This window comes from Tenebrio molitor, chromosome 3 (genome assembly GCF_963966145.1).
Source record: "Tenebrio molitor chromosome 3, icTenMoli1.1, whole genome shotgun sequence".
NCBI lineage: Eukaryota > Metazoa > Arthropoda > Insecta > Coleoptera > Tenebrionidae > Tenebrio > Tenebrio molitor.
In genome coordinates this window covers 19137150-19162731 of record NC_091048.1, presented here as the reverse complement: position 1 = coordinate 19162731, position 25582 = coordinate 19137150, and the positions used below count along the sequence as shown (strand labels likewise).

The 25582-nt window shown below is 32.3% G+C and overlaps 2 protein-coding genes across 2 annotated transcripts; one reads left to right on the top strand and one right to left on the bottom strand.

Annotated features, from left to right (window-relative positions):
* The first annotated feature begins 266 nt into the window (after positions 1–266).
* On the top strand, positions 267–1446 carry Gpa2 (Glycoprotein hormone alpha 2). The gene is made up of 3 exons (XM_069042222.1): positions 267–415; positions 815–924; positions 1029–1446. The coding sequence occupies exons 2-3, from the start codon at positions 816–818 to the stop codon at positions 1286–1288; spliced, it is 369 nt and encodes a 122-aa protein (XP_068898323.1). The 5' UTR covers positions 267–415; position 815; the 3' UTR covers positions 1289–1446.
* Positions 1447–11745: 10299 nt separating this feature from the next.
* Positions 11746–24939, bottom strand: Gpb5 (Glycoprotein hormone beta 5). The gene is made up of 3 exons (XM_069042024.1): positions 24863–24939; positions 14226–14451; positions 11746–12391 (listed from the first exon to the last, which is right to left on the bottom strand). Exons 2-3 carry the CDS (start codon positions 14442–14444, stop codon positions 12143–12145), a joined length of 468 nt encoding a protein of 155 aa, XP_068898125.1. The 5' UTR covers positions 14445–14451; positions 24863–24939; the 3' UTR covers positions 11746–12142.
* Positions 24940–25582: the final 643 nt, after the last annotated feature.

Below are 25582 nucleotides of genomic sequence, written 5' to 3'. Positions count from 1 at the left end.
AATTAGTTTAAGCCTCATTTACATCAAGTTGTGCAACCAAAACGAAAACCGGAAAACATTAGCTGGTATTGCGCCCTTTCTATATTTTTTCTCGAATTTTGTTTAAATCGCGTGGGTCGAAAAACATCATGCATATGGAAAAATCCTCTTCGCACCGTATAATCCAGCACGCATCATTTAGTTTCCGGGACAGAACAATTCATCCTTCGTTGAACTGTTAATGGAAAAACGAAATAAAGCAATTTTCATAAAATAAAAATTCCTATTCATCTTTTGAAGAAGGACGTCATCACTCCGGGGGTGTATGTAGTGTTGAAATAGTGGGGGTAAAAGGAAGATAGAAAACATTATAACGGTGTTTCATCCCTTCATTTGAAGTTTCGACGCTGACGCCGCAGCATCGACGGCGTTCCAGGTGAGTTCTCCGAAAACTTCTAGATTAGGAATTAATTAAACACAAAAATTCATCGACGATTGTTTGTCAAAGATGACTTCTAGTTATTAAAATTCTTCAGTTAATCAAACTTTTCGAATAATTTGGAACGAAATCTGCGATCGGAATTGAAAGTGCCGTCGGCGATGACTTTTCTCGATTATCAACGATTTGTCGTTTTATAGAAATTATTTCATGCTTGTGATTAATACGGTCCACTGCGGTATAAATTAAAATTTAAATTGCAAATGTATTGAATTTTAACGACTAGAATGTTATTTAATTTGGTTTAAAAATGTTATTATAAGTTTTGCCCGGCGCATCCACCATATTTCCACCCAATAATTGTTTTCACATTGTTCTTGCATTTTTATGTTGTAGGATGCTGGCATGCTGGTTGCTGTTTACTGTCCTGTCATTATCCGATGCTTTTATGGTAACCACTGTAAATGCCAGAGATGCTTGGCAGAAACCCGGTTGTCATAAAGTCGGTAAGTAAAATCAGAATTAAATTAATCAAGATTTCAGCGTATTTACCCGTTCCGCTTCGTCGACAAACAAAACTAATAAGCGTTTCATTTGAACAATGTCTCAGGACACACCAGGAAAATTAGCATCCCCGAATGTGTCGAATTTCATATGACGACAAACGCCTGTCGAGGATTTTGCGAAAGCTGGGCCGTACCGTCAGGTCCCAAAGCCACACCAACGCAACCTGTTACGTCTGTCGGACAATGTTGTAATATAATGGAAACAGAACCTGTTGAAGCTCGGGTTTTATGCGTGGATGGTGTGCGAACGCTAACTTTTAAATCCGCCGTTAGCTGTTCTTGTTATCATTGTAAGAAGGATTAAAGGGATTTCGCCGGAGCATTAATTATTATGGAGATTTTTAGTATTTTACGTTGTTCTGTAAATGTTTATGTACATTAAATATAGAGACTTATTGTAAATATTATACTGACTGACTGAACTGTAAACTACACTTCATTAAATGTTACTTTCTACATCGACTTTTTGATCATTTATTCGAGACATCACTGTTGCTTTCGTTTTATTTCCCAACGGATTTGTCGTATGTAATATTTAATTTTTAATTAATTATTCCCATTCACACTGTACATGTGTTTATAACGTAACTACCAAACGTTTCAATATGTATTTCATGGCTTATTGGCAAATAAATATAGTAGCTGTTTGCAGTTTTCGAATAATTACTGACATATACAATTTATTGTATACGCCAAACACCTTTCACTTTAAGCGAATTAAAATTATCAAAAAAAAAAAACACCACTCGGTTTGTAATGAAGAGATGAACAATTAATGTCATATTTCCAGTACACATTATAACTCAAAACCGATAATTTTGATTAGTAAAATCAATTTATGAAGTGTATTTAAATTAAATTGAGAAATATTCCTGTTACGGAAAATTCTGTTGTTTGAACGTTGTTTCATCAGTTAAAGAACCATTAATGTTTATTAAAGAAAATGTACTTTCCGCCCCTGCTAAAAGTTACCGAAGATTAAAAACTTAAGTGCATTTTTGGTGAAAAATTTCTGAAGGTTGTGATTTATTCATATGAATTTTGTGAAAAATTTTAAAAATACTGATAGCTTTAATAAATAACAAGGACACATTTTTCATTAAAAGATTTATGAAGAGAACTTTTACATTAAATTAATTTGAATTTAAGGAATATTTACATGAAAGCTTATACAGTGCGTTCTTAAAGTTCGGAATAAATTCTATAAAATTGTAAGTATTAATTTCTCAGAAAAATCCGGAAAGAGGTCAACTTTCATTTTAAAAAGTGCATATTCTTCAGTACTTTACTTATGTTGACAGCTTGTTGTCTCCTAATAATGACGTCATCAATAATTTTTTTAAATGACAACCCTCACTTTTTTCATCTTTTTCTGATAGACCTTCTTAGTACTGAAACGACTAATGAAAAAAATTGATACCTTACATAACAATTTTTTTGAGAAAATGACAAATTTTACTTCAAAAATTTAACTTAATTTTTAATGTAAAAATTTTAATTGACCTCAAACAAAATCAAGCAAACATCTCAGGTTAATAATAAAATTTAACGCAAATGTTTAAATTGCCTCCCGCCAACTATTTGGCACTCACCGACACTTTGTACACTGGGCTCAACAATGTCAGGGCTTATTTATTCCGTTTCAGTGCGAATTCTCTACCGCAAATCGTTCTAAATTGTTTGGTCTATTAAAATAAACCTTCCATTGTAACTAACTCTATTGAAAAAAAAATAAGTTAAAAACTATATTAAATTTTTTGAAGTAAAATTTGTCATTTTCTCAAAAAAATTGTTATGTACGGTGTCAATTTTTTTCATTGATCATTTAGCTAGTACGAAGGCGTACCAGAAAAATAAGAAAAAAATGGGACTTGTCATTTAAAAAAATTATTGATGACGTCATTATTAGGAGATGACAAGCTGTCAATATAAGCAAAGTACTGAGCACTTTTTAAAAACAAAGTTGACCTGTTCAAGGATTTTTCTCAGAAATTAATACTTACAGTTTTATCGAATTTATTTCGAACTTTAAGAACGCACTGTATATTTTTTATACATCACTTTCTAAGGAAAAAATTTATAAGTGAGGCAGAAAAGTAATAGAAAAAGGTAATCTGTAATAATAATCTTCTAACATTTTTTTCCGTTTACTGAATTTTCCATACATAATATTTTGAACCTTTGTGTATCTCTATAGAAACGGTTGAAGTGGCTTTTTTTGTAACTGGAGTAACTGGACTTGAAACACTTCAAATCCAAGGAGTTGAAATGTCCACAGGTGGCTCCACCGAGTCAAATGTAAGGTCATTTGAAGCATTTCTCACGATTTATTTATCAATAATTGCACGAAATATTTAATAGTTAAATTATCCCTATTAAAAAAAAGCCTCGAAAAAGGCGAAATAACGAAATTATTACCACCGGGATTATTAATAAACAGAAGCTCGCAAAAACATTTTCAACTACATATTCAAACTTTTAAAATGCCTTAGAGTGTACAATTACAAAAACTAAGCTTATTTTAAAGAAAATATGTTTTAGTAGATAAAAAAAATACTTGTATTGATTATACAGGGTTATGATAAATGATTGTCCCAGTTGGCGTTGAAAACCCACACAAATTTTGGGTGTGCCGCCAGCGTCGCAACGTTAAAAAACTAAAGTGTGGTCGCTGAACAGATGTAGTAATAAAACCGCCCCTAGTCCCCGCGTATTTTAAACAGCAGCTTCCGACTGGCTTATTCAAAACGTGCGCATATTTTTGAAAGGCTGATGTACATCCACAAAAATTACTTGACGGCATTTCATTAGTTTTAACCCCGCTTCGGCAGTTTGACCACGTGTTCATGTTTGGAGAAGAAGTGCACGTCAATGATTGCAAGATTTTTCTCAGTCTATCAACTATATCATATTCTTTTGAGAATGATAAATGGCAAAGAATCTGCTGCATTGTGAAATACGCTTCGGCATATATCGTTCTGCGCAGCTGATGCCACATCCCTTTTTTATTACTCCATCTGTTCAGCCACCACACTTTAGTAGACAGAGGTCCACTACCGCCAGTATCGCCACCTATCAGCAATACTAGTCTCACTCATGTTATGAGGTTTGCGGCATATTCAACTACGTCACCAACGCCAACTGCGATGGGACAATCATTGATAATAACCCTGTATGAAGGCATTAGTTTTATAGAATTTTATTTAAAATTTATTTTGGTAAAATTGAAATCTTAAATAATGTTTTTTTTTTTAAACTTCGACTATTTAGAATAAATATTCAACATTTATGGTAACCTAAATTTTGTGTTATATCACTCTTTATGTGACATCATTAGTCTTCTGTTATCTTATGAATTTTAAATGAGACATCTGTATATCATTGTCTAATTAGTTGTGAATTATTAAATCGTGTTATATCTTTACTAACCGCAGCAAATTAATTATACGTTAATTTTACCAAAGAGCAAATTAAATTGAATAAATGTAGTTTCTATAAAGTTAAATTATTGCAATTGTAATAAAAACCAACAATACATATTCCTGTTTTGACTAAAATTTAAAAAAATATGTTAAAAAATATGACAAAATTTTGATTTCGGAGGGAATTTATGTAAAATATGAAAATTTCCCGGAGTTCTAGACGTTCTAGACGATTTGTCTAAAGTGTCATATTTTATAATCCAGAAACACGGCATAAAATGCACTTGCTGTGCAGCAAGGAGTGCTCCTTGGGTGTCTTATTTCTCACGGGAAATTTACTATTATTTCCACCTGGTAACGTAGCACCCCTATCTTCCTTTGTAGGATACAATAAATAAGCGACGTTTTTATTGTCAATTAATTAACATATTGATGATTCTTGAAAAACATTTTCCCATTGGATGTCACTCTCATTTTCGTATGAACGCGCCAATTACCTGGTAAATTACTTAACAAAGTTGCGTTAATTTATGCCCAATCCTTGGAGACGTATGAACCTTATCGCTGGCTAAATTTTGCTCCAATTTTGCACACGTGAAAATGGAAATTTAAAAAGTTTACCTTCGGTTTAGCGGAGCCACATGTTTACTCAATGTAATTGTCACTGATTGCACCCTTAACAAAATTTCGACACAAACTCAACTTTTAACCAGTTGATCGGGCGCGAAATTAACGAAATATATAGAAGCTCTCTGCCGAAATTCTTCCTCGTCTCTTAAATGTCACACTTTAAAGCATTTTCCAATGAAAATGTAATTATCTCGTCGTCATTGTTTCTTTACAATCGGTTGTGTTGTTTTTCCAATTCTTGTAATTAATTTTTTCATTGTAATTTGTTTGGACGTGCCCTCCCTCGAAATTCAATTATTGCGTTATACCGTGGGTGGTAATCCGTAGTGTGTTAATAAATCTGTGGTCAATTATCATAAAAAAGCACTTTTTGTCTGTTACACACGCTAAAATTCATAGATGATAGTTTTTTAGGTGAAATTGTCAAAGTTTAAGTACGAAACTTTTCCCATTAAGGTTTTGTACATTACGGCTACTTAAATAGTTTTAATCTGGCATTTTAATTTTGATATTAGAAGTGATATTAAAGTTGGGGCTGAGCACGAATAAACGATCCATTTTACGAGCTTCTCGATGCAGGCGAGTAAACGTTCGATTCGAGAGAAGCTTTCTGTATTACTTAACAATCTCGATGCCGTGGTACTGCATATATTAGGGCCTTCTAAGTGTATCATACCTGTAAACAGGTAATCGCCGCTCGAAATGTGGGCGACTGGCAGGATCAAGGACCTTCATTTTGGTCAGCTTTTAATCAATCAATTTCTGCAAAGAACGCCAACGTGGCCATCACTCACCGTAATTATTTCTCATCGTTCGCTGTACAAATTTTGCGTATTTCCGACGGGAGGAAATTTGTTTTGTGACTCACAGAACGGGAACGATATCGTCGTCTTGAGTTTAATTGTTTTGCTAAGTGCCGAAGAATGGAAAGATAGTTTTACTACTGTTGTGGCCATTTTACAACAAAAGCTACATTCTCGAGAGACGTGTCCAGTGTCGCACCCACTCTCTCTTCACCCATTATTCCATTAATTAATTTAGAAAAGTGCACGCGAGCGAGTCCCTCGTTATTAACGCACTTGCATTAAATTGTAATATCGCCGTAGATGGAATCTTTCCAAGAGTTATCAGTTTAATTGAGGTATTGTTGTAGGTCAGGTTAATAAGATTAAACAATTGGGACTTTTCACATGACGTTTCCATGATGACACCACCCAAATGGTATTGGATTAGGCACCTTATCCATTTCATTTCGTTCTCTGAAATTTTAAATCTAGCGGAACTGAAGGGGAAACCACTGAACACATCATTTCTTCTTGCACCGTTTTGGCTCAAAGCGAATATAAGAAACGTCATGATATATTCGCTAAAATTATACACATGAATTTAGCAGTTAAATTGAACTTATTAAAGGATACACAACCACATTATATTTATAAACCAGAAAGTTGTTTGGGAAATGACAATTACAAATTATATTTTGATCGTACAGTTTTAACTGACATTCATATTCAGCATAACAGACCAGACATTATTATTTTAAATAAACAACAAAAGCAAGCATATCTTTTAGATATAGCTGTTCCAAATTCACACAATATAACACAGACATATAAGTCATATAACACAAAAATTAATAAATATTTAAAACTCTCCGTTGCTATGAGAAATCTTTGGTGTTTAAAAAAAAATTCGATTTTACCACTTGTAATTTCAGCAACGGGAATAGTACCGCAATCTCTTTTTAAAAATTTAAAAATTTTGGACTTAGAGAACACATTGGTGGTTGAAATTCAAAAAGGTATATTATTATACTCATGTCTTATCGTGACGAAATTCCTTAACATTGACACAGAACATAAAACCCAAAAAAGTCAAAATGTGGAGGCGAGACGCCGGTAATTATGTTGATAAGCACTGGACTATTACTTGATAGTATTATCCGTAATAGTGTATGTACTCCGGCAAAATTGCCGTGCCGCCGGGTGGTGGAGGGTTAAATTATGCAACCAATAACACAATTATACGAGTACTTCATTTTTTAATGCTATAGAAAAAGTCAGGCAGCCAAATATACACTTTCAATAGTTCACTAGATTCCTATTTCAATTTTGTAAATTACTTCAATCCATGATGCCATATGCCACAATAAATGCATTAATGTCAATTCGTGTCACTGTCAATTAGGTATTAATTTAAAGGCTAGTTTGGTCAAGGGTTCTAATACTTAATTATCGATGGGCTGCACGGAACAAATTATGTTCAACAAAAAGTAAGTCGCCCTTATCCGTATTCGAAAAAACATGATTTTGAACATTTACAAACATGTCTATGATGAACATGCGGAACTTAAGGTTGGGGATACGGTTAAACTAAAGAAGAGCAGATGTGGGAATTGGATGTGCGTATTGAAGTGACCGTGGAACCACTGATTATACACCTTGGAGAGTCTGACGACGATTCGGATTAACCGGAAGAATTCGAAGATGAGAGTTGATTTTTTAAATCCATAATATGTCCATAATATAATAATATCATAATATGTCTACTAACTTACTGCTTTTTTATTCATGAATTCTAGATTAAACACACAATTAAACACGTTTTCTCATTTCAATTAAATTTTTTTATCAAATGTCAAAACTTTGTCAGACTGACGGAGATTTTGACAAACAGAATTTTTAGCGGCATCGTGGATCCATATCAATTATAAATGAATTTAAGATATCTAGGCAGCCTTGATGACTGTATATTGGGTTGCCTGACTTTTTCTACAGCATTAAAAAATGAACTATAGTATAGTCCATTTTTTAATTATAGTCCGATGTATCAATTAAAAAGCAGAACAACTGTCATATTGCTATCTCTTTTCAACATAATGTAAACAAACTATTGAATTCTTGTACGTATTGTATTAAGCGTGTCCCACTATGCATCTCGCTTTAGCATGTGCGATTAGAGCAAGACGCGAATTGTACGTTTATTCCACTAGCGACGTCAAATTTTTAGGTTACGTTTTAACCACGTTATTTGGGATAATTTTGTTTACTTTTGCTTGAAATGTCCTCCGTATGATGCCAACGAAAAGCATGTGGACAGATCCTTTTACAGAATTTGTAAATTGCAAAAACAATATTGGAATTGCGCGGAAACTTGCAAGACTGGAAGTTAACAGGTAAGGGGGTAAACTAATTCATAGAGGTTGTTTTGTGTTCATGGCGTTGCCGAAACAAAATCTAGGAAGAAAGAAAGACAGTCTAAACGTGGTTGTTTAATGCTGTTTTCAACAATTTTTAATATATCTGACCTATTAGTTCATATGTAAATAGTTATCAAAAGCATTCTGAAGGGAGCGGTTTTTTGAAAGATAAAATTAAAACGGAGGAATGAATTTGCAGAAATACCAAGAAAGCACGAAAGAACACAATATCCGTCTCATGTTGCCTAAATAAATTTTCAAATATTGGTAGAACCATGCACTGCTGTCAAATGTCGAAAACAGACGCAGGTCATGTCGACTTCTTGATTCGGACTAAGCTCATCGGACTATAATAAAAAAATGGACTATACATTTATTGTTTATTTTTTTCATTTTCTAATAAAATTTTCCAGTTTCATAAAAGAGGTTGACATGGGTTCTTTATGGTACCTTTTAGGGACTTAAGAATGACTAGAAAAGTTGTCAACAATGAGGTATTTATTTATGACACTGTAGTCGTAACTCTTGATAATTTTTCGCTGTTAATGTTAAAATTGGAATAATTCAGAAACTAATAATTTTCTTTTGATGCGAATTTCATAAATGAGTTCTTTCAATTAATTGTGAATTATGAGCCCGCATAAAAAATGTTTTTGATCAAAATCGATTTTTTAAATTTTATGGCTCTGAATGAAGTGATAAGGGAAAATTGATTGCACACATTCGAATCCTTATATCAAGGGAATGTAACTCTAAAGTTTTGTAATCTTTACTAATAATGAAACTTGACTCATCCGGTATTTCATAATTTTAATACATTTTTTTTTTGCTTCATGTACTGAAGTGCCGTAATTTTTTATAATTGACAGATTTAAGCAGATATAAATATCGTTTGTGTGACTTTTTCCCCGTTAAACATCGTTATAAAATGGAACCATAAAAATGTTCCATAGGTTCATTATTTGTCATTTGTGAGTTAGGTGGTTGTAAACTACCTACCTTCTCTTATTGGGATGCTTTTGAAATTGTGGTTTTATATGTAAAATTTATACGTTCCCAAACGCATGTTTCAATACTTTTCATGTCTCGTATTCTCTCCAGTTATGGGGATGAATATTAAACAATTTGTATAAAAAATTTTAAGTCATGGTGCTCTTATTTCGTTTTGTGCTAAATTGTAGAATATTTCTGTTTAAAACAAATTTAGAAAAAGATCTAACGAGATTTCAAATTGTCATCCATATTTAGTCACAAAATAATTAAAATATTAAATTAGAACAAGAATAAATTATAAATTCTAAAAAACGTATTTTATTATTTATTTTTATTTTATTTTAAGAGATGTTAATAACAATAAGAAGTTTGGGATTTCTCCAAATGAATAAAGTTTAAATCTGAACAAGAATAAAATAACTCCGCAAAGAGGACATTCCACCACGAAACATATACAGAGATATGAGTGAAGGATTAGAAATATCTCCAGCTTCAAGCCAAACGGTTTACAATTAGGTTAGAAAAATTTAACTTGCCGAAGAATCTTGCGAACATGCACCAGAAGGAGAACTTCTTAGAATGCAACTGTTGTCACACAAAAATCAATAATTTTTCTTTACGATAACGAGCCACATCAGAAATTTGTGACTTCTTGGTATGTACATACTTAGTATAAAAAACAGTGACTAAACAAATTGGGCTTTTAAAAAGTAACATTCCGAAACGGTAACAGCACATTTGATAACTCAAATCTAAAGCCATGATCTGTTGTCAAAACGTCAAAGTATGGAGTAAAGATGCAAAAATTTATCATCTTTTCGAAAACCTCAGCAAGAAATTCCATGGAAGTTATAATTCATTTTTGGTATTTTTATAGTGTTTTTTGGCAGATTGTTTTATTGACATTTTTATCTATTTATTTATTTTATCCAATTTTGCCTTATGTTTAAATACTTAGATACAGGGAATAAAAGCACTTGTTTAATGAATAATCGAATAAAATTTTTATTCCTCTAGCGGTTTAAAATTTTTATTTCGCTAGCGGTTTAAAAATGTCAAGTAAATGTCAAAGAAAATAATTCACTGTCACACCGATTTTTTTTCTCGTGTCAATAAAACCATGGCAACAAAAAATCACATTCAGCGACTCGAAAATGATTTGTGATTAGTGACACAAGCTTCGGACTTGATTTAAAAAAAATTACACTCAAATTGGAGAAGTTTATTAGTGTAAAATTGGATAAACAGTTGTATTATACTCGCGGGCTAAATGAATGTTTAACTTGTGATGTTAACGCGTTTGCGGCTTCGCCGCTCGCGCTGTTAAACGCATCGCTCTTTAAATATTCATTTTGCCCGCTTGTATAATAAATAACTATTATTTTAAGTAATTCTCAATAACGGTCTAGCCACTATATAAATATTAAATCTAGATTTTAGTTTTTGTGGAAATTTGAAAGAATTCTTTAAACCTTGTGACAGAAGTAGTACCGTCGATCATTAATTAATGTTTTTCATAATGTAGTTTACCGCACGGTGTGCAGTAAATGAAGCCATTACCTGTGTGAAATGCGTGGGACGTCTGACAGTCGTAAATAAATGAATAAATAGATTTTTATTTTTTATTTTCTTCTTAAATTATTGAATTGTGGTATGTACTCGTAATTATCTTGTATTATATTAATTATTATTTATGTCAACTTTTACTACAGATATTAATTGTTTATTACTTATTAGTTTTGAGGTGAAATGAATTAAATTAAATTAACAAGATCAAAAGAATACCTTCGTGAAATTCGTTTTTTGGCCAATGAATCAGCGATAACAAAGCTCTCTTTAACATTGTACTTTATCTTTATCTTATGCAATTAGGTTGTGAAATGTTCAAAATTTCTTAATTTTTTGGTACCGTGTCAGGCAATATTTGTACGAATGTCCTTTTAAAATACATATTTGCTTTTTATTAGTTTTGAAATTTAGTTTCATAACATTTTAAGTAGTAAGTTAGAATTTAATTTACCTCTTTCATAAAAAAAAACTTTGACAATTAATAAAATGTAAAATAAATTCTTTTATCTTAAAATCCCCTTACTTTGAAATTCTTTTTTCTGGACTTGTTATTAGCTATTGATTTTCATTTAATCTCAGCATTTATTTTGTACACGTTTGTTTGCTTTGTTATTCTTAATTGAATCAAAAGTGACATCGCTGATTTTTTTCATAGTTCTAAAAATACCAAATCCAACAACATATCATTGTGGTAAATTGCAAATATCGTCTTCGGTCTTCCTAAAATAGTACTTAAATGTCAAAAAATATTATTTGCACATCGGTGAACACCCTCTTTATTGTTCTTGACCTAAAATGACCAACTGCTGATTTACTCAATAAGAACTCAATAAGAACGTCTGATAACGGTTTTGATATATTTTTTATTCACTCATCATAATTGGTATAAAGAAATTAGTTCTGAAAGATTAAACTGGGGTAAACTGAAAATAAAATAATAGTTGCTCGTGAGTACTCGAAATAATTTATTGATAATTTAAAAGTAGGTACACATTGTTTAAGTACAATATAATACTGACTAGACCATATACTCTTCACAACTGGACAAGAAATGCACATACATTTACACAACAGTCAGTAAAAATAATTAATTCACTTTATTCAACTGATTACAAAAATAGAGACTTATAATTTATTCATTATACCTATGTCAGCGGTAATATACAAGCTGTCAAAATTATACCCAACTGTAGATGAAAATTTATGTGGATCCAGCCTAATCCAGCCATCGAAAATAATCAATAATAACAATACTCAGCTCCATGCGGAACCTCCTGATTTTTATGTTTGCAGTAACTGAAGAGAATTATTTTTGACGCCTTGTATATTAATTATGTTGTTGAAATTAATTAATTCTGAAACCAAGAGAAGCCGGATGAGAACGTTGCGGTCTATATCTTAACCCTTCGCAACTGGTGTCTGAAGAAGAACATTGTTGACATTTACATCCTGCAGCCTCTAAATATTCGTATCTAGCAGTCGTGGGATCAGCGCCTTCTTCGCAGTGTCTTAACGTAACGACTGAACGATTGCGCCCATAATGGACGCATACAGGATGGTTTGATTTTTTATAAGGAAATCTCCAATCCGATATCTAGAAAATTCCAAAACACAATGAACACGACTAATATATCGTTGAAAAGTGTAAAGGTGAATTTCTTGCGGCATTATTAAAAACAATCTTCTTAATGCTACGCAAGGTTTACATTTACGCTCGAATTAACAGAAGCTCTCAGCGATAAGTGATAATTTTTTTATCATTTTTTTGGTTGTCTGCAATGTTTTGCCGCCATTCAGTCGGATTAGATTGCATTTAGTAAAATTTAAAGCAAATTAAATATGATGTCATTTTTTTATTTTGGTTTTGAGTGGTTTTTATTTTTCAATTAACACTAGATCAATTAATCTATGACTAAAATTTAATTAATCGAATTTCAAGTGGATGATTGAAAATTTTTAGAAGCTAATTCGCATAAATTTAATAATAATCAATATAAAAGCATCCGAGGAAAAAAAGAATTAAACATGAATAGAATTGAAATTAAATTTTTTTGATAAAATAGAATATTTTATATGTAATCCTGTCACAGCAAAAATGACGTGTCACTATTTTCACCTTTTACAAATACAATTCGTAATTGTGAATCAAATTTCACACATTTAGAGTTAAAAAAACACTCGTAGCCATTTTTGTCTGTTCTGACTTAATTCCATAGCTAACACAAATTCCTGTTGATTCCATTGTTTTGAAAATCAGACTGAAATTCGGCAATAAATTGCCGAGTCTGCGTTATTTTTGTATGTAAAGGGGGCAGGTGAGTTTTTACCTATAATAGCTATAATGCAACCGCGGATAATATGATTTATTAGCGGCGATTGCAAACTTGTGTCCCCTGCCAAGTCAATTTCCATTTGGGTAAAGCGAAAAAAGAGATGTAATCGACTTTAACGGAAAATTTTCATTTTAGAGCCACGGACAAAAATTATTCGTTCGACGAATTAATTTATAATTAAAAAGGTAAGTGGACAAAATAGATTAGCAGAACTAATAACGAAGCCCTGCATTGTCTATTTGGAAATGAATTGGACAATAAATCATAATAATTTCGTGTTCTGTGAACCGTACGAATTGGCGTTGTTTTTAACAACATTCATTCATAAGTTTCCCCGTCTTGCCATATCACGCAAAATTTTATCACTCTTGGGTGACCCACATTTGTCATGATGCGCCGCTTAAGAGCTTTGCACAGTAATTGCGATTTTCCGACAGGATTAATGCAAAATTTTAAAAATGCATTCATTAAAAGTATTGTTGTGTTTGTTCATAGGAACGTGTTGCGTCTATTTTTGCTGTTGTGTTTTCGGGATTAATGGACGTATTTATATCGGAGAATGTCGGTTACGTTTTATGGTTAATGGAATGGGTTGTTAAAAAGCGCAAATGGAGCGATGGCCGTTAAATCGAAACAATAATTAAACAATTTGCTGGCGTTTTATTGCACCATAATTTTAATAACAAAAAACGCTACTTAAGCGCAGGATAAAACCGTTGTCCTCCGCTTTCCTCTTAAGCTAGACCGCGGCTATTTATATCTAATTTAGTTTTTCGCTAAGTTATATTCGCCGGGAGCTTTATCCCTTGTAACGTGTTTTGTCAATCCGAAAATTCCTTTCTGTAATCCTTCAGCTTAAATCGATTTCCGGGCATTCTTATGTGCTCGTCCTTTCCAGATTTATGACAATGAGTGCGTGCAAGAGTTATATTGATGGGGCAACAATCGCATCTTTTGATTAGCGCGTCAACGTGGGAATAAATTCATCAAAGCGTCTCAAATTTCAGCGGCATACATGATAAACAGCCAAAAAAAAAAATCTGATTAAAACGCAGACAAATCATCAAAATCGTATTAAGTTGGAAAAATCCATACCTCGTTAGAATCGCAACGACCCCAACAGGCCATCACCGAAAGGGTGTCCCAGCATTGTTTGCCATTGTCGTCGGTTTGGGTCACTCTGTACGTATACATCCTTCGGTGGCATTCTATGGTGCCGGAGGCGTCTAGAGGCTCCAGACCGGCCTCTATGATGCTCTGGGAACTGACTAGAGCGCTCAAACACACCAAAATCCACACTTGCACACTTAACATGATCCCCCTGAAAGAAGCTTTGATGTTTTAATACTGTTGGAAATTGAGCAAGTCTCGCTTAAAAGCAACAAAAAAGTGAAAGTAATAAAGGTTCTAAGTAAACCACTAAAGTAATTGTGTAATTTTTTTTCTAATTAATATAAGCCGTAAACAGAGCGTGTTCAAAGCTGATACCGACTCGTTAAATCTACAGTTTTCTAGTAAACAATAATGATGAAGGTTGCAGTTGGTTCTTCCAAGATGTGGAACATGAGACTGATGATTATTTATTAAGGACCTGTTTGGAACTCAGTTTCAACGTAAATATTAAAGCCACATTAAGTTCAGATGCAACTTTGTGTATATTTTTAACATCTTTACAAGTTTCAGCTCGTTTAAGGATTTTCCCTGCAATATATGTACCTACTTAAGTGGTAGAAAAAATAGAGTGACTTTTGCAACATCATAAAGATGTTATTATTTACTTAGATTTTACGTGCATTATTTTTTGCAGTTTTGTAGATTAAGGTAATGCTGAACATTAAAAATTAACATGAAACGCTTGAGGATTACGACTTTTAAATAATTTATGAAGAAAAGGATGTGGTGGAAAAGGCAACGGGTTAATTAATATAAAAAAAGTTATGATCTCATAACAATAAATAATGTTTACAATGAACATTAATGGAATTGCTGCGGCTACAAGATGAACAATAAGGAATAACAAAATCAAAATTCGTAATAAATAACGCTTTTTGAACTTTTACTGAATATTATCTTAATGAATGAAGTATATTCTGATATCGATTCGTACATTTCTTTTTATGTTTGCTCATTACAATAAATAATTAACACAAATTTATTAAGAAATGTTGCTCTCACTCTACTTTATACGTATAAGTACAATCGCGAGCAATAAATGTCGTAAATGTCATAACCTGTCATCATGTTGTATGACATTAATTGTCATTTTGTTCTCATTTTTTTGACACTTTGTTGACATGGGCATAATTAGGCAGGGAATTTTTTAAATTTGTGACAATCTAACCACATTTTGAAATGACATTGACGACCAAAATTTATTGCTCGCGACAGTACATAGTTGGTGCGGTTGTTTTGATACACCTTGTAAATAGCGGCCATGTCTAGTGCATTGTTGTCAGTTTTACTAGTTTGCAGTAGAAGCATACTCAGGCATCGTGGGAAATTCAGCAACATGTTATGTTCATTTTGATAGGTCCGCATGTCAGGCACTTTAGTGACGGAAATCAAACAGTCTAGAAAAATATCTTATCAATGTGAGCTTTGGCACACTTTATGTTCATAAAAGTACGTCGTATCTTGATTCGCAATGTTTGCATCTTGTGGATTTTGAGGTTAGAAATGTTATTAAAAAAAATGAATGTTTATTTTAAATTTACAGTTGGTTGCAAAAAAAAACTGGAAATGAAAATTTTCCTAATATGTACATATAAATTTGGTTTTGTCCATCTATCAATTAATTGATTGTCTAGGTACTGAACAATACCTATCAAATACGAGTAATTTTTTTAAATGTCATTGAATTTTGACCATAATTTTAATCTATCTCTCGTAAGAAGTTTACACACTGAAAACATTGTAAAAATGTGTTAGTTTTATTTTGACAGTTCCAGTTTCTTTTGCAACTAACTGTACAAATCTAAAGTGCATTTTTAATAATTAAAGGAATTGTTCTTCCTTCCACAATCACAAAGCCACTCGTCACTTCATATTATCATAAACATTTTCTAAAACACTCCTTAATAACACTAAGACAAAACAAATTTTTAATAAGCAAACAAAAGTGTCCGCGTTAAATGAAATGATTTTCCCTAGTTGAAAAATGTAATTACGATTGTACTACAAATGTTTTGTGTACTCACAGAAAGGAGCGTTTTAACAAAACATTTCTTTAAAGTCCGCACTAGCCAGTAGCTGCAGCAAGTGCAGAAACGTGTAAATTATTAGCTAGTTTTACAATACAATTAAAATGTTTTAAATTTGCGCAGAGAGGTTTTCAGGCCACGAATTCTCACACAAATTGAACAATATTTACAGTCGAATAGTTGGAATCGTGAATTCACGCACAGTGCGGTTTCATCACAAATGTAAACATGTTTGTCTTGACATATTGAGTCACTCCTACTTACATGTTCTATGCCTAGTCACCCAATATTATTGTTAATTCCTTTTTACTCAAACGAAATTCTAGCTATGTTCGTTTGTTGTTATATAATTTCCATACAAAGATGTGGCAAACCGTAGGCGTTGCTCTGGGCTTTAAAAATAAAATCTAAAACCTTACCACTGTTTTTTTCCTTTTGATCTCAGTTGTTACAATTAAATAAAATATAAAGCAAGGGAAAAACACTCTTAATGAAAACCAAACGATCTTCTCTAAAATCACATAAAAGACAAAAGCCTTAGGTAAAATAAATGAAAAAGATTTTATTGTCAAAAGCAGTTATTTCTTTATTATTTGATTCTTAAAATTCAATTGTGTTATTTTAATACGCAGGAAAAATTATAAAACTGTTCTTATTTACAAACTTAATCCACAAATTTTTTGATTTTGTTTGGTCATACTCTAATAGTATATTATTATACGAGTTTTATAAGACGCTTGATTGTGACACGAGTTGGTTGGGGCACGACGAACGCAGTGAAGAGAGTAACAGAACGAGTGTCACAGTGCGTCTTATAAAACGAATGGAATACATATATGTACTATTTTTTCAACTTTGGTTTAGGGACTTTTGTGTGGCATGAGGTATGGTGGCATTTCTGTGAAATTTATGTCAAATGTGTTAATTGTTAACAGGAGCTCGCTAGAGATGCCGGACGCGGATCAGCGTGCTATTGCAGCAATTCCAACGTAATACGTATTACAAAACCAAACAAAAACAGTATCACAAAAAGTTCCTTTGTGACACTACTTTTAGTTTCACAAGGACTCACTTATTATACCAAAAGAGAAAAAAATAATATTATAGCATCAAGTATTTAAAAGAAATTTCAAAACACTACTAAATTTAGTGGTATCTCTTCCCATTTTCATTATACAGGGTCATTATAAATTATTGTAGTATAAGTGAAAACTGTAAAATTTATGGTTGCCGCTCCATATGAAAATGATTAAAATTATGTGAATAAGTGAATACCCACCGTTCACATAATTGACACTTCTGACAGTTCACGCCACATTAATTATGTTTGTATAGAGCGGCAAAAATTGTCATAACATGGACATGGCTTGCTTCGACTACAATCAATTATAATGACCTGTACAAACTGTCTATAAAAGAACGTACATATATCAAGAGCCCTGTGGAATTCTAAGACCTACATATATTTGATTTCTGGCGTTCTGTAGCATATTGTGGTATCGAATAGAAAAACAGAGGTTATGCATGTCTATTAATGACAGGTTTTTAATAAAGACTGTTGTAAGATGAAAAGTAATTAGAATGTAGAAACACTGCAGACAATTACAAGTAAGACAAATAAGACGTTGAACTCACAGAATTAGTGTCATTTTAATAAATAAACAGTTAAGAAGAAAAAGAAAAAGTATAAAATTATTCGATAATATGGTAATAAATCACTATGTTTTAGTACAATATTTTCGATAATATTGATTATACAGGGTCATTATAAATGATTGTCCCATCGCAGTCGGCGTAGAAAACCCACACAAATTTTGGATGTGCCGCCAGCCTCGCAACGTTAGACAAACTAGTAGACAGATTTCCACTACCGCCCAAGGAGTATAGAATAATAGGGAGGGGACATAAGCTAGCTTATGGGCGCGGTAAATTGAAGCGGTGAGGGACAAGGAAACGGGCGCAATTTTATGCAACCTGTGAGGTACGCCCCAGTTAACACTACTTGAGTTGTTGGGAATTAACAATAAAACTGCAGGAAAATAAAACACTATAATTTTTTTTGCATCACAAATGTATTCAGAGTATGGAAACTAGAAAACCACATTAAATATCACAACGCAACTGATTTTATTCACTTTCTTGGGGCGTACTACTAGCAGACATGCGCATTAAAGCGGCTTCACTCTACCGGCCGTATGTCCCCTCCCTATTCTATACTCCTTGCTACCGCCAGTATCGCCACCTATCGGCAATACTAGTCTTACTCATGTTATGAGGCTTGCGGCACATTCAACTACGCCACCAAGGCCTACAGCGATGGTACAATAATTTATAATGACCCTGTACATTACTTGCTTGTAGTATACATAATACTCGTATAAGCGGCGAATGGATAATAATTTTAGGTTTATGTTTCATCATGAAAAGTTGTCAAGTGTTTTTAAATTGCTATTTAGAATCCGCGGAAATGTATACATTCTAATGTTAGTTTTCTTTTAAGAAAAATAATAAAGAAACAGTATGTAAATCTAAATCTTTAAAAATTTAGTTCTCTTCAAGTTCTACTGTGATCTTGTAAGGTAAATAATTGCCTGACTATGTCCATTTTATGGTAGTTTTACGCGCTGCATTATGTTTGAAATTCATTAAATGCACATGAATACATTTCATGCGAGGCAAAACTCACTAAGGTTATTTAATAGTTCATTTAAGACTTATTAAATTTTAAATGGGGTACAGTCGATTGCGAAAAAATCGAGTATATTAAATGTCAGAAAAAAATGATTTGAAAAGTGAAAAATTTCCTACTAAGGGCGGAACAGTAGTTTATTTGACGAGTTCTTGTGTAAATTGCCAAAAAAGCCCAATTGACACACGAACGAGATGAATACAACGTTTTTTTGTTCGACGAGCCCCTTAAGCACTTCAAATCGCTTAAAATCTTTAAAATTAGCTTGACATTTCGTTTTGACAAGTGGTGGCATTTATCAAAATCCGTTCACATAGGAGAAAATTCTCAAATTCTGACAGTGTGGAACAAAAAATAATATTTCAACACTAAAAGTTCAATTTTGGTCGTTTCCTGGGATATGTAACGTAAAAAGTGGTATTTAATTGAAAGAAAAGCTTTAACAATGTTTTATTAATAAATTGTTTCTCTATGGTAACGAAAGGCGAACTTTGACCTCGCTTTTTAATTTAGAAATAATTAATAAAATATCCAAATTTTATGTATTTTCCAAACTCCAGTAGAAAAAATCATGTGTGCAACACGTAGGAAATCCATTTTTTCCGTACACGGCATGTTTTTGATCTCGACTATCGTTTCGATCAAAAATCCCATGCCTAATACGGAAAAAAAAAATGAATTTCCTAACTTATTCCACAAATAGCTATTACATGTGTTAAAAATAGAAAAATGCAATGCTCTTGATTTTTATGATGTACTGGATTTTTTTGCAATCGACTGTACAACCTAACGGAATGCGCTCAACTTATTTATGAGTAAGTACTGATAAATAGTTAGTCTTGGTCATTTACTCATTTATAATGAAATGATTAATGAATATAGCAAATATAGTTCAATTATTTCGTCAAATTACATATTTAAAGGTTTAGCCTTTGAAACTTTAGGCCCTTGGTGCAAAGAAGCCATCGATTTCATTATTGTCATCGGAAACCGACTTATTGCTGAATCAGGCGATTCAAAATCAAAGTTCGAGAGGATTTCCCTTGCTATTCAACGTGGAAACGCTGCAAACACTTTTCCAGATTCCGCATTATTATCGGAAATTTTTGCATTGTACTTAAATCAAAAATGTTATGTAATTATGTTATCAATACAATTTTTGTTATTTTCAAATTGAGATTTTTTAAGAATTTTCTGCATTAGCAAAACAATACAATGTCCTTTCTTTTCAACAATGAAAAAGGGTTTGCGGTGTTTAAGCTGGGAAAAAAACGTTAAAGATGTCCCGAAAGCGAGAATACTTATTTCTGTGACAAACATTTGAACCATCAATGTTGTTTAATATGATTTTCGTAAATCTAAGACTCGTCCTAAAACAAACAAGAGACACTTTTTTCGCATCATTCATAATAAAGTGGGTGTGAGAAAATTTGTGAGGTAATGCCAAGAGCGCCGAGAATTTTGTGACATTGATGTTTCCATGGAAACTATTCCTTCAAAATTTCGCGAGGCCAAATTAGCCAAAAAATTCGACGAGCCGTAGACGAGTTGCATTTCAGGATGGTTTTGTTGAGTGGAATTTACAATAATTTGTATGGAAATAGCAAATCAAATCAATTTCAAAAAACTTCTAGCGCGAATGGTCATTTGGAAGGATTATTTAACAATACATATAACTTTATGAATTTTAGTTTTCTTTATTTACGAAATAAGTGAACCGTGTTACTTCCATCATTACTGCCAGTATTGACAAGCAGCGCTTGATTGATTTATGTGACTAATTACTCGATAGTGATAGATACTTTTTTGAAAATACCACGTGTAGGATTATCGATTATAGCCTGATCAAACGTAGGTGATAATCTCATTGGCTTTTTTAATATAGCGTTGAGTAATCAGCAAATTGGACACTAAAGTGGAATACTGATCAAAAGCCAATAAGGGCGTAAAGACCCAGATCGAGCTGCAGACAATTTGAAAATATTCAGACCCAATAATCACAATGAACTTGGGTATATTATTAAAATCTAAAGAAGTGTAGAAGAGTCAAAACATGTTGACTCTAGATCCAACAATGTCTCATAACTGTATCAGAAAAGTTCTCCGTTTTCTGAGATAACACTAATTCCTGCAGCAAAGAAATTCGATCACGGAATAATATTACTGTTCTTCGTGGACAAAACTTTTAGCCAAAATTGTGGAAACAAGTCGGGGAAATTTTTCAAAACGTGTGCAATTTATAAACCTGTTGACAAATCACTTTCTCTGCAAATAACATTAAAAGCGATTTTGTCGACCATCCAGCATTTTCTTCTCACTTGGCCCCTTCGGGTTATTATTACCTATGTCTAAAACTCAAGAAAGCCTTAAAATGATGAAGATTTACGTCAAACAAGATGTTTATGTATACTCTACAGACCTTATTTACAAACCAAATTCAAACATATATTTGAAAGGCGATTATGTTGAACAAAATAGTCGTAATATAATTTCGCAAATATATGGTTTCATTTTAAACTAGACTAAAAGGTAAAAACTTACATTTAACAACTCTTCGTAATAATCAATGATTGTTTGAAGTTGACTCCACTTAATAGAGGTAAAAAAATAAAATGATCTTATTTCATTACTTCCATATTTAAAAGTAAGCTGTTTAAACAGTGCAAATGAAGTGACAGAGCAGGAAAAAAGTCAACTATAGATTTGTCAACAAGAAATTACTCCCTAGGATTTACGAATATTCTATACTAAATTTCTTTAAATTTGGTTAGGTTGGAGGCTATGTGGTTTCTGGTGACAAACAAAAAATATCGTAACCATGTCAAACATCTAAGGCAGCGAATTCCTTGTAACAATTGCACATGACTAATTTCTCGCAAACTGGTAGATGTTTTTTTGTTTCACAATCAGTTTTGGTTTCTGGCGCCATATTAAGTTGTATTTAAGCAAAGAATCTCTCAATTGCCAGTAACCAACCTTAGGCATTAAAAATTACTTTTAAAAACTCTAGTTACTATGCCGGCCAAAAAATTTTGGCCGTCATTGTCTGTCAATTCTAAAAAAAAATTGTAATCCGTACTTTATTGTCATCATGTTTACCGTCTTGATTATGAACGTTATTTTTTGGGTGGTAAATTTTAAAACTCAAAATTATTTTGTCATTTCTACTACACAGAACGTTTACCTATCTGAGCTTCAAACAGTTTAAATTGATTGTCAAAATGACAAGAATCGAAAGTGGGGTTACGATTCCTTAAGGTTTATTTACACTTTACTTGAATTTCAAGAAAGTGACGGCCAAAATTTTTTTGGCCGCCATAACATATAACATGAAAAACGTAATTTCCCTAAAAGTTCGAATCCTAGGTAGGGACTTTTCTCTTGTTGACATTACTTTAGTAAAGAACAAAATGCCTGAATTGAAAAACTTTTATCAAAAAAGATTTGCCCGAACTGTTCCAAACGGAAATGGTACTTATCAGCAAACATTCATTAATGGTACAATAATCTGTTCTCATCTTCATCTGTGAAAGTCATTATTTGCATTAATTTGAGAAGTCAGAAGGTTACAGAAGTTTTTCACTTTCATTGTAGTTGATTGTTGATTCACTTTTATTGACTTCCTTTGATTTTGAAACTAATTATGTACAATCTTAAAATTACGATGTCCGTTAAAAGTCCAATAAAGGTTTACACATTGTATTTGTAAAAATTATAGTTTCTTCAATGAACTAGTGAAGTAAAATGAATGTCTATTTTGTAAAACCTGACACACAGTTTCCTGTGTAAATCCGTTTTGTGGGAAACTGAAGTTGTGGATTCAGTAATTTCATACAACAATCATACTGTATTCAAATAATATTATTAAAAATGTGTTAATGTTAAAGTATGATAAGATGCTAATCACAAAGTTGAAATGGTAGATTGTGCAGTGGGATCAACAATTAGGTAGATAAGGAACGGCTATAAATTTGACAGTGTCTTTGCTAACTTTAGTTAATAAAAATCCATTCAAAAATCTAGTGTAAAATTGGGTGAGAATTGTAATTTTGAGGTTAATGTTTATTAAGTGTCAAATTACTCAAATTTATCGGGGGTTCGAGTGAATTCTATTCTGAGCATGTAAGTAAATATAAAGAATTAATAAATAAATGAAACGTGCTAAGCAATAATAAAACAATTTGAACAAAATTCAAAGCAATTTATAGTTACCAACATATTATGAAAAAATAACTATCTAGGGTTGTTTAAATTTTACCAACCTAACGCAACAGGTGATGGTTTTTTGATTTTTGAATGGACTATATGTAAATGTAACTTTACTGCAGATATTTTTAAAGGGAGAAAAGTGTATTCTTAATAGTGTATTTCTGTCAGTTTCCCTGCACTTCAATACGATGCTTATTCATTTGTTCCTGATAAAACATGCCATTTAAGAAAACATTGAGAATAATAATTAATATATTTTTGAGTTTTCTTAATTTAAAGCTGCTCCTATGTTGCAAAATAGGTATGTAAATCGCACAGGCAAGACATGATACAAAATGCTAATTCGATTTCAGCAAAAAATGTTATTTTAACGAGAAATGAATAATTTACTCGGTGCAAATACTGACATTTTTTTAAAAGAGAATTTACGATAAAGTAATTAAAATTGATTCATAATTCACAATTTTCCTGTTTGTAATAACATCATTAAACATTTTATTAACCGAATTTTTTTTTCTAACTAACACCACACCAGTGCAACCAGATTAATTAATAAATCACTTGATTAAATTACTTAACGAGACTTGGTATGTAATAGTGTACATTTCGGTGATAATTATTTGGTATTGCATGAAATAATATAATGTACTTCTTCATAGATTCTTTTAAGATCTTCTTCACTTCCTATATTATTTTACTTATGTTTGCACAATATGTTTCACAAACGTAATTTCCTGTGGTGGTTAATTATGATTTTAGATATGTTGATCAGCATAAAGCACACCAAGAGTGAAACTTTGTCTATTTTTTAAAATTAAATTAATATAAAAAATAAGAATAAATGCTTTGTTCTAAAAGTATAAAAAAGCCTTTAAGAATTGCTAAATACATGCATACTTATATTATTCAGTGTTATCCTTTTATTGAAATTTTTTGTATCAATGCTGATAAATTTACACTTGTGTCGCAATTTAATGTTGTCAAAAGTGGTTGAACAAAATATTAATTTAACTATTTAACTTTTAATTGATTATTGATCGAAGTACATGTGGAGGTAGATATTGCAAACTGTTTGGATATGACAAGCTTAATAAAAGTTTCACAACTTAATCACAATGTATGTCCAGGAAGTATTTACATTTATTTTTGTAATTATTTAAATTTTTATGTACATTTTTAATTCAGAAATAACAAATACTACATTAGCAATTTCTCAACATTTTACTAACTATTCTAGATAGGTACATAGTTAATTGAGGTACATTTGATCCTTAATTTAGAAAATGAAAACGCGCATAACACACGTCCTGTGGCAACAAAATGAAATTAACTCGAGATCGTACATGTTTTAAATAAATATCACGAAATAATATTTTTTAGGAAAGTAATAGGTCTTGTTCGTATTTTATTAGCGGTAAAATTAATGGCCAACCCCCCGTGGACACTTATTCTTATTATTATTCGACATAGGCGACTGTTATATTGTCAATATAATTATACCAAACAGATGGCAACTGAAATAACGAGCGGATTTTATTAGTAAATTAAGCGAAAATCCCCTGGGAGAATGGAGAAAGTTGCAATTAAAACAAAGCCGTGCGAGGAGTTGCAAGCAAAAATCACGTTGAACTCACCTGTTGTTGTCGGCAAAAGAGGTTGGTTCTTCTAAGGGTGACAGTGAGACAACTTTCTGATTAATAAAAGTTGTGTACCGCGCTCATTATACACCGGAGGGCGTGTTTTCAAAGGCGCAAGCGCTTCAGGTGTGAAAAATTTATTGCTTTTCTTTCCAATCTCGTTTAAAACTAAAAATAACGCAACCATAAGAATAGAAATTGTCACATTTAGGCAAAAACTGCGAAGTTTTGAACTACTGTTACTTGTTTGCAGACAACCTGTTCACGGTAATGCCAATTAGCAGAAGATAAATGCAGATACTGCCAAACTAGAAAGTTTATCGGAGCTTCCACGAGCTTTTGTGTGTTGCATGTGTGGATCTCCAGTTTGGCTCATTTCGACCAACTTCACTGAAACTTTTTGTTAATTTTGTTAAATTAACTTCGGAATGATTGGTTCTGGACAATTGAGTTCGTGTTAATTCAGCGGAATTTTATCGTGTTTCATAAAAATAAATTAGAGTGTTTCATCGAAATCGGGGTCAACTCGGCACAAATTTCCGTTCCGGTTGATCAATATTTAGATCTTTCACCATCGTGAAATTCAACCTACCCTTCGATGCCTTTAACTTTTAACGAGACGAGGGAAGCTTTTGTGCAAGATTAAGAAAAATTGTTAATGTCTCTGCCCCCACAAATGTAGATAAAATGAAATCTGTTTGTGACATTGTTTAGTTG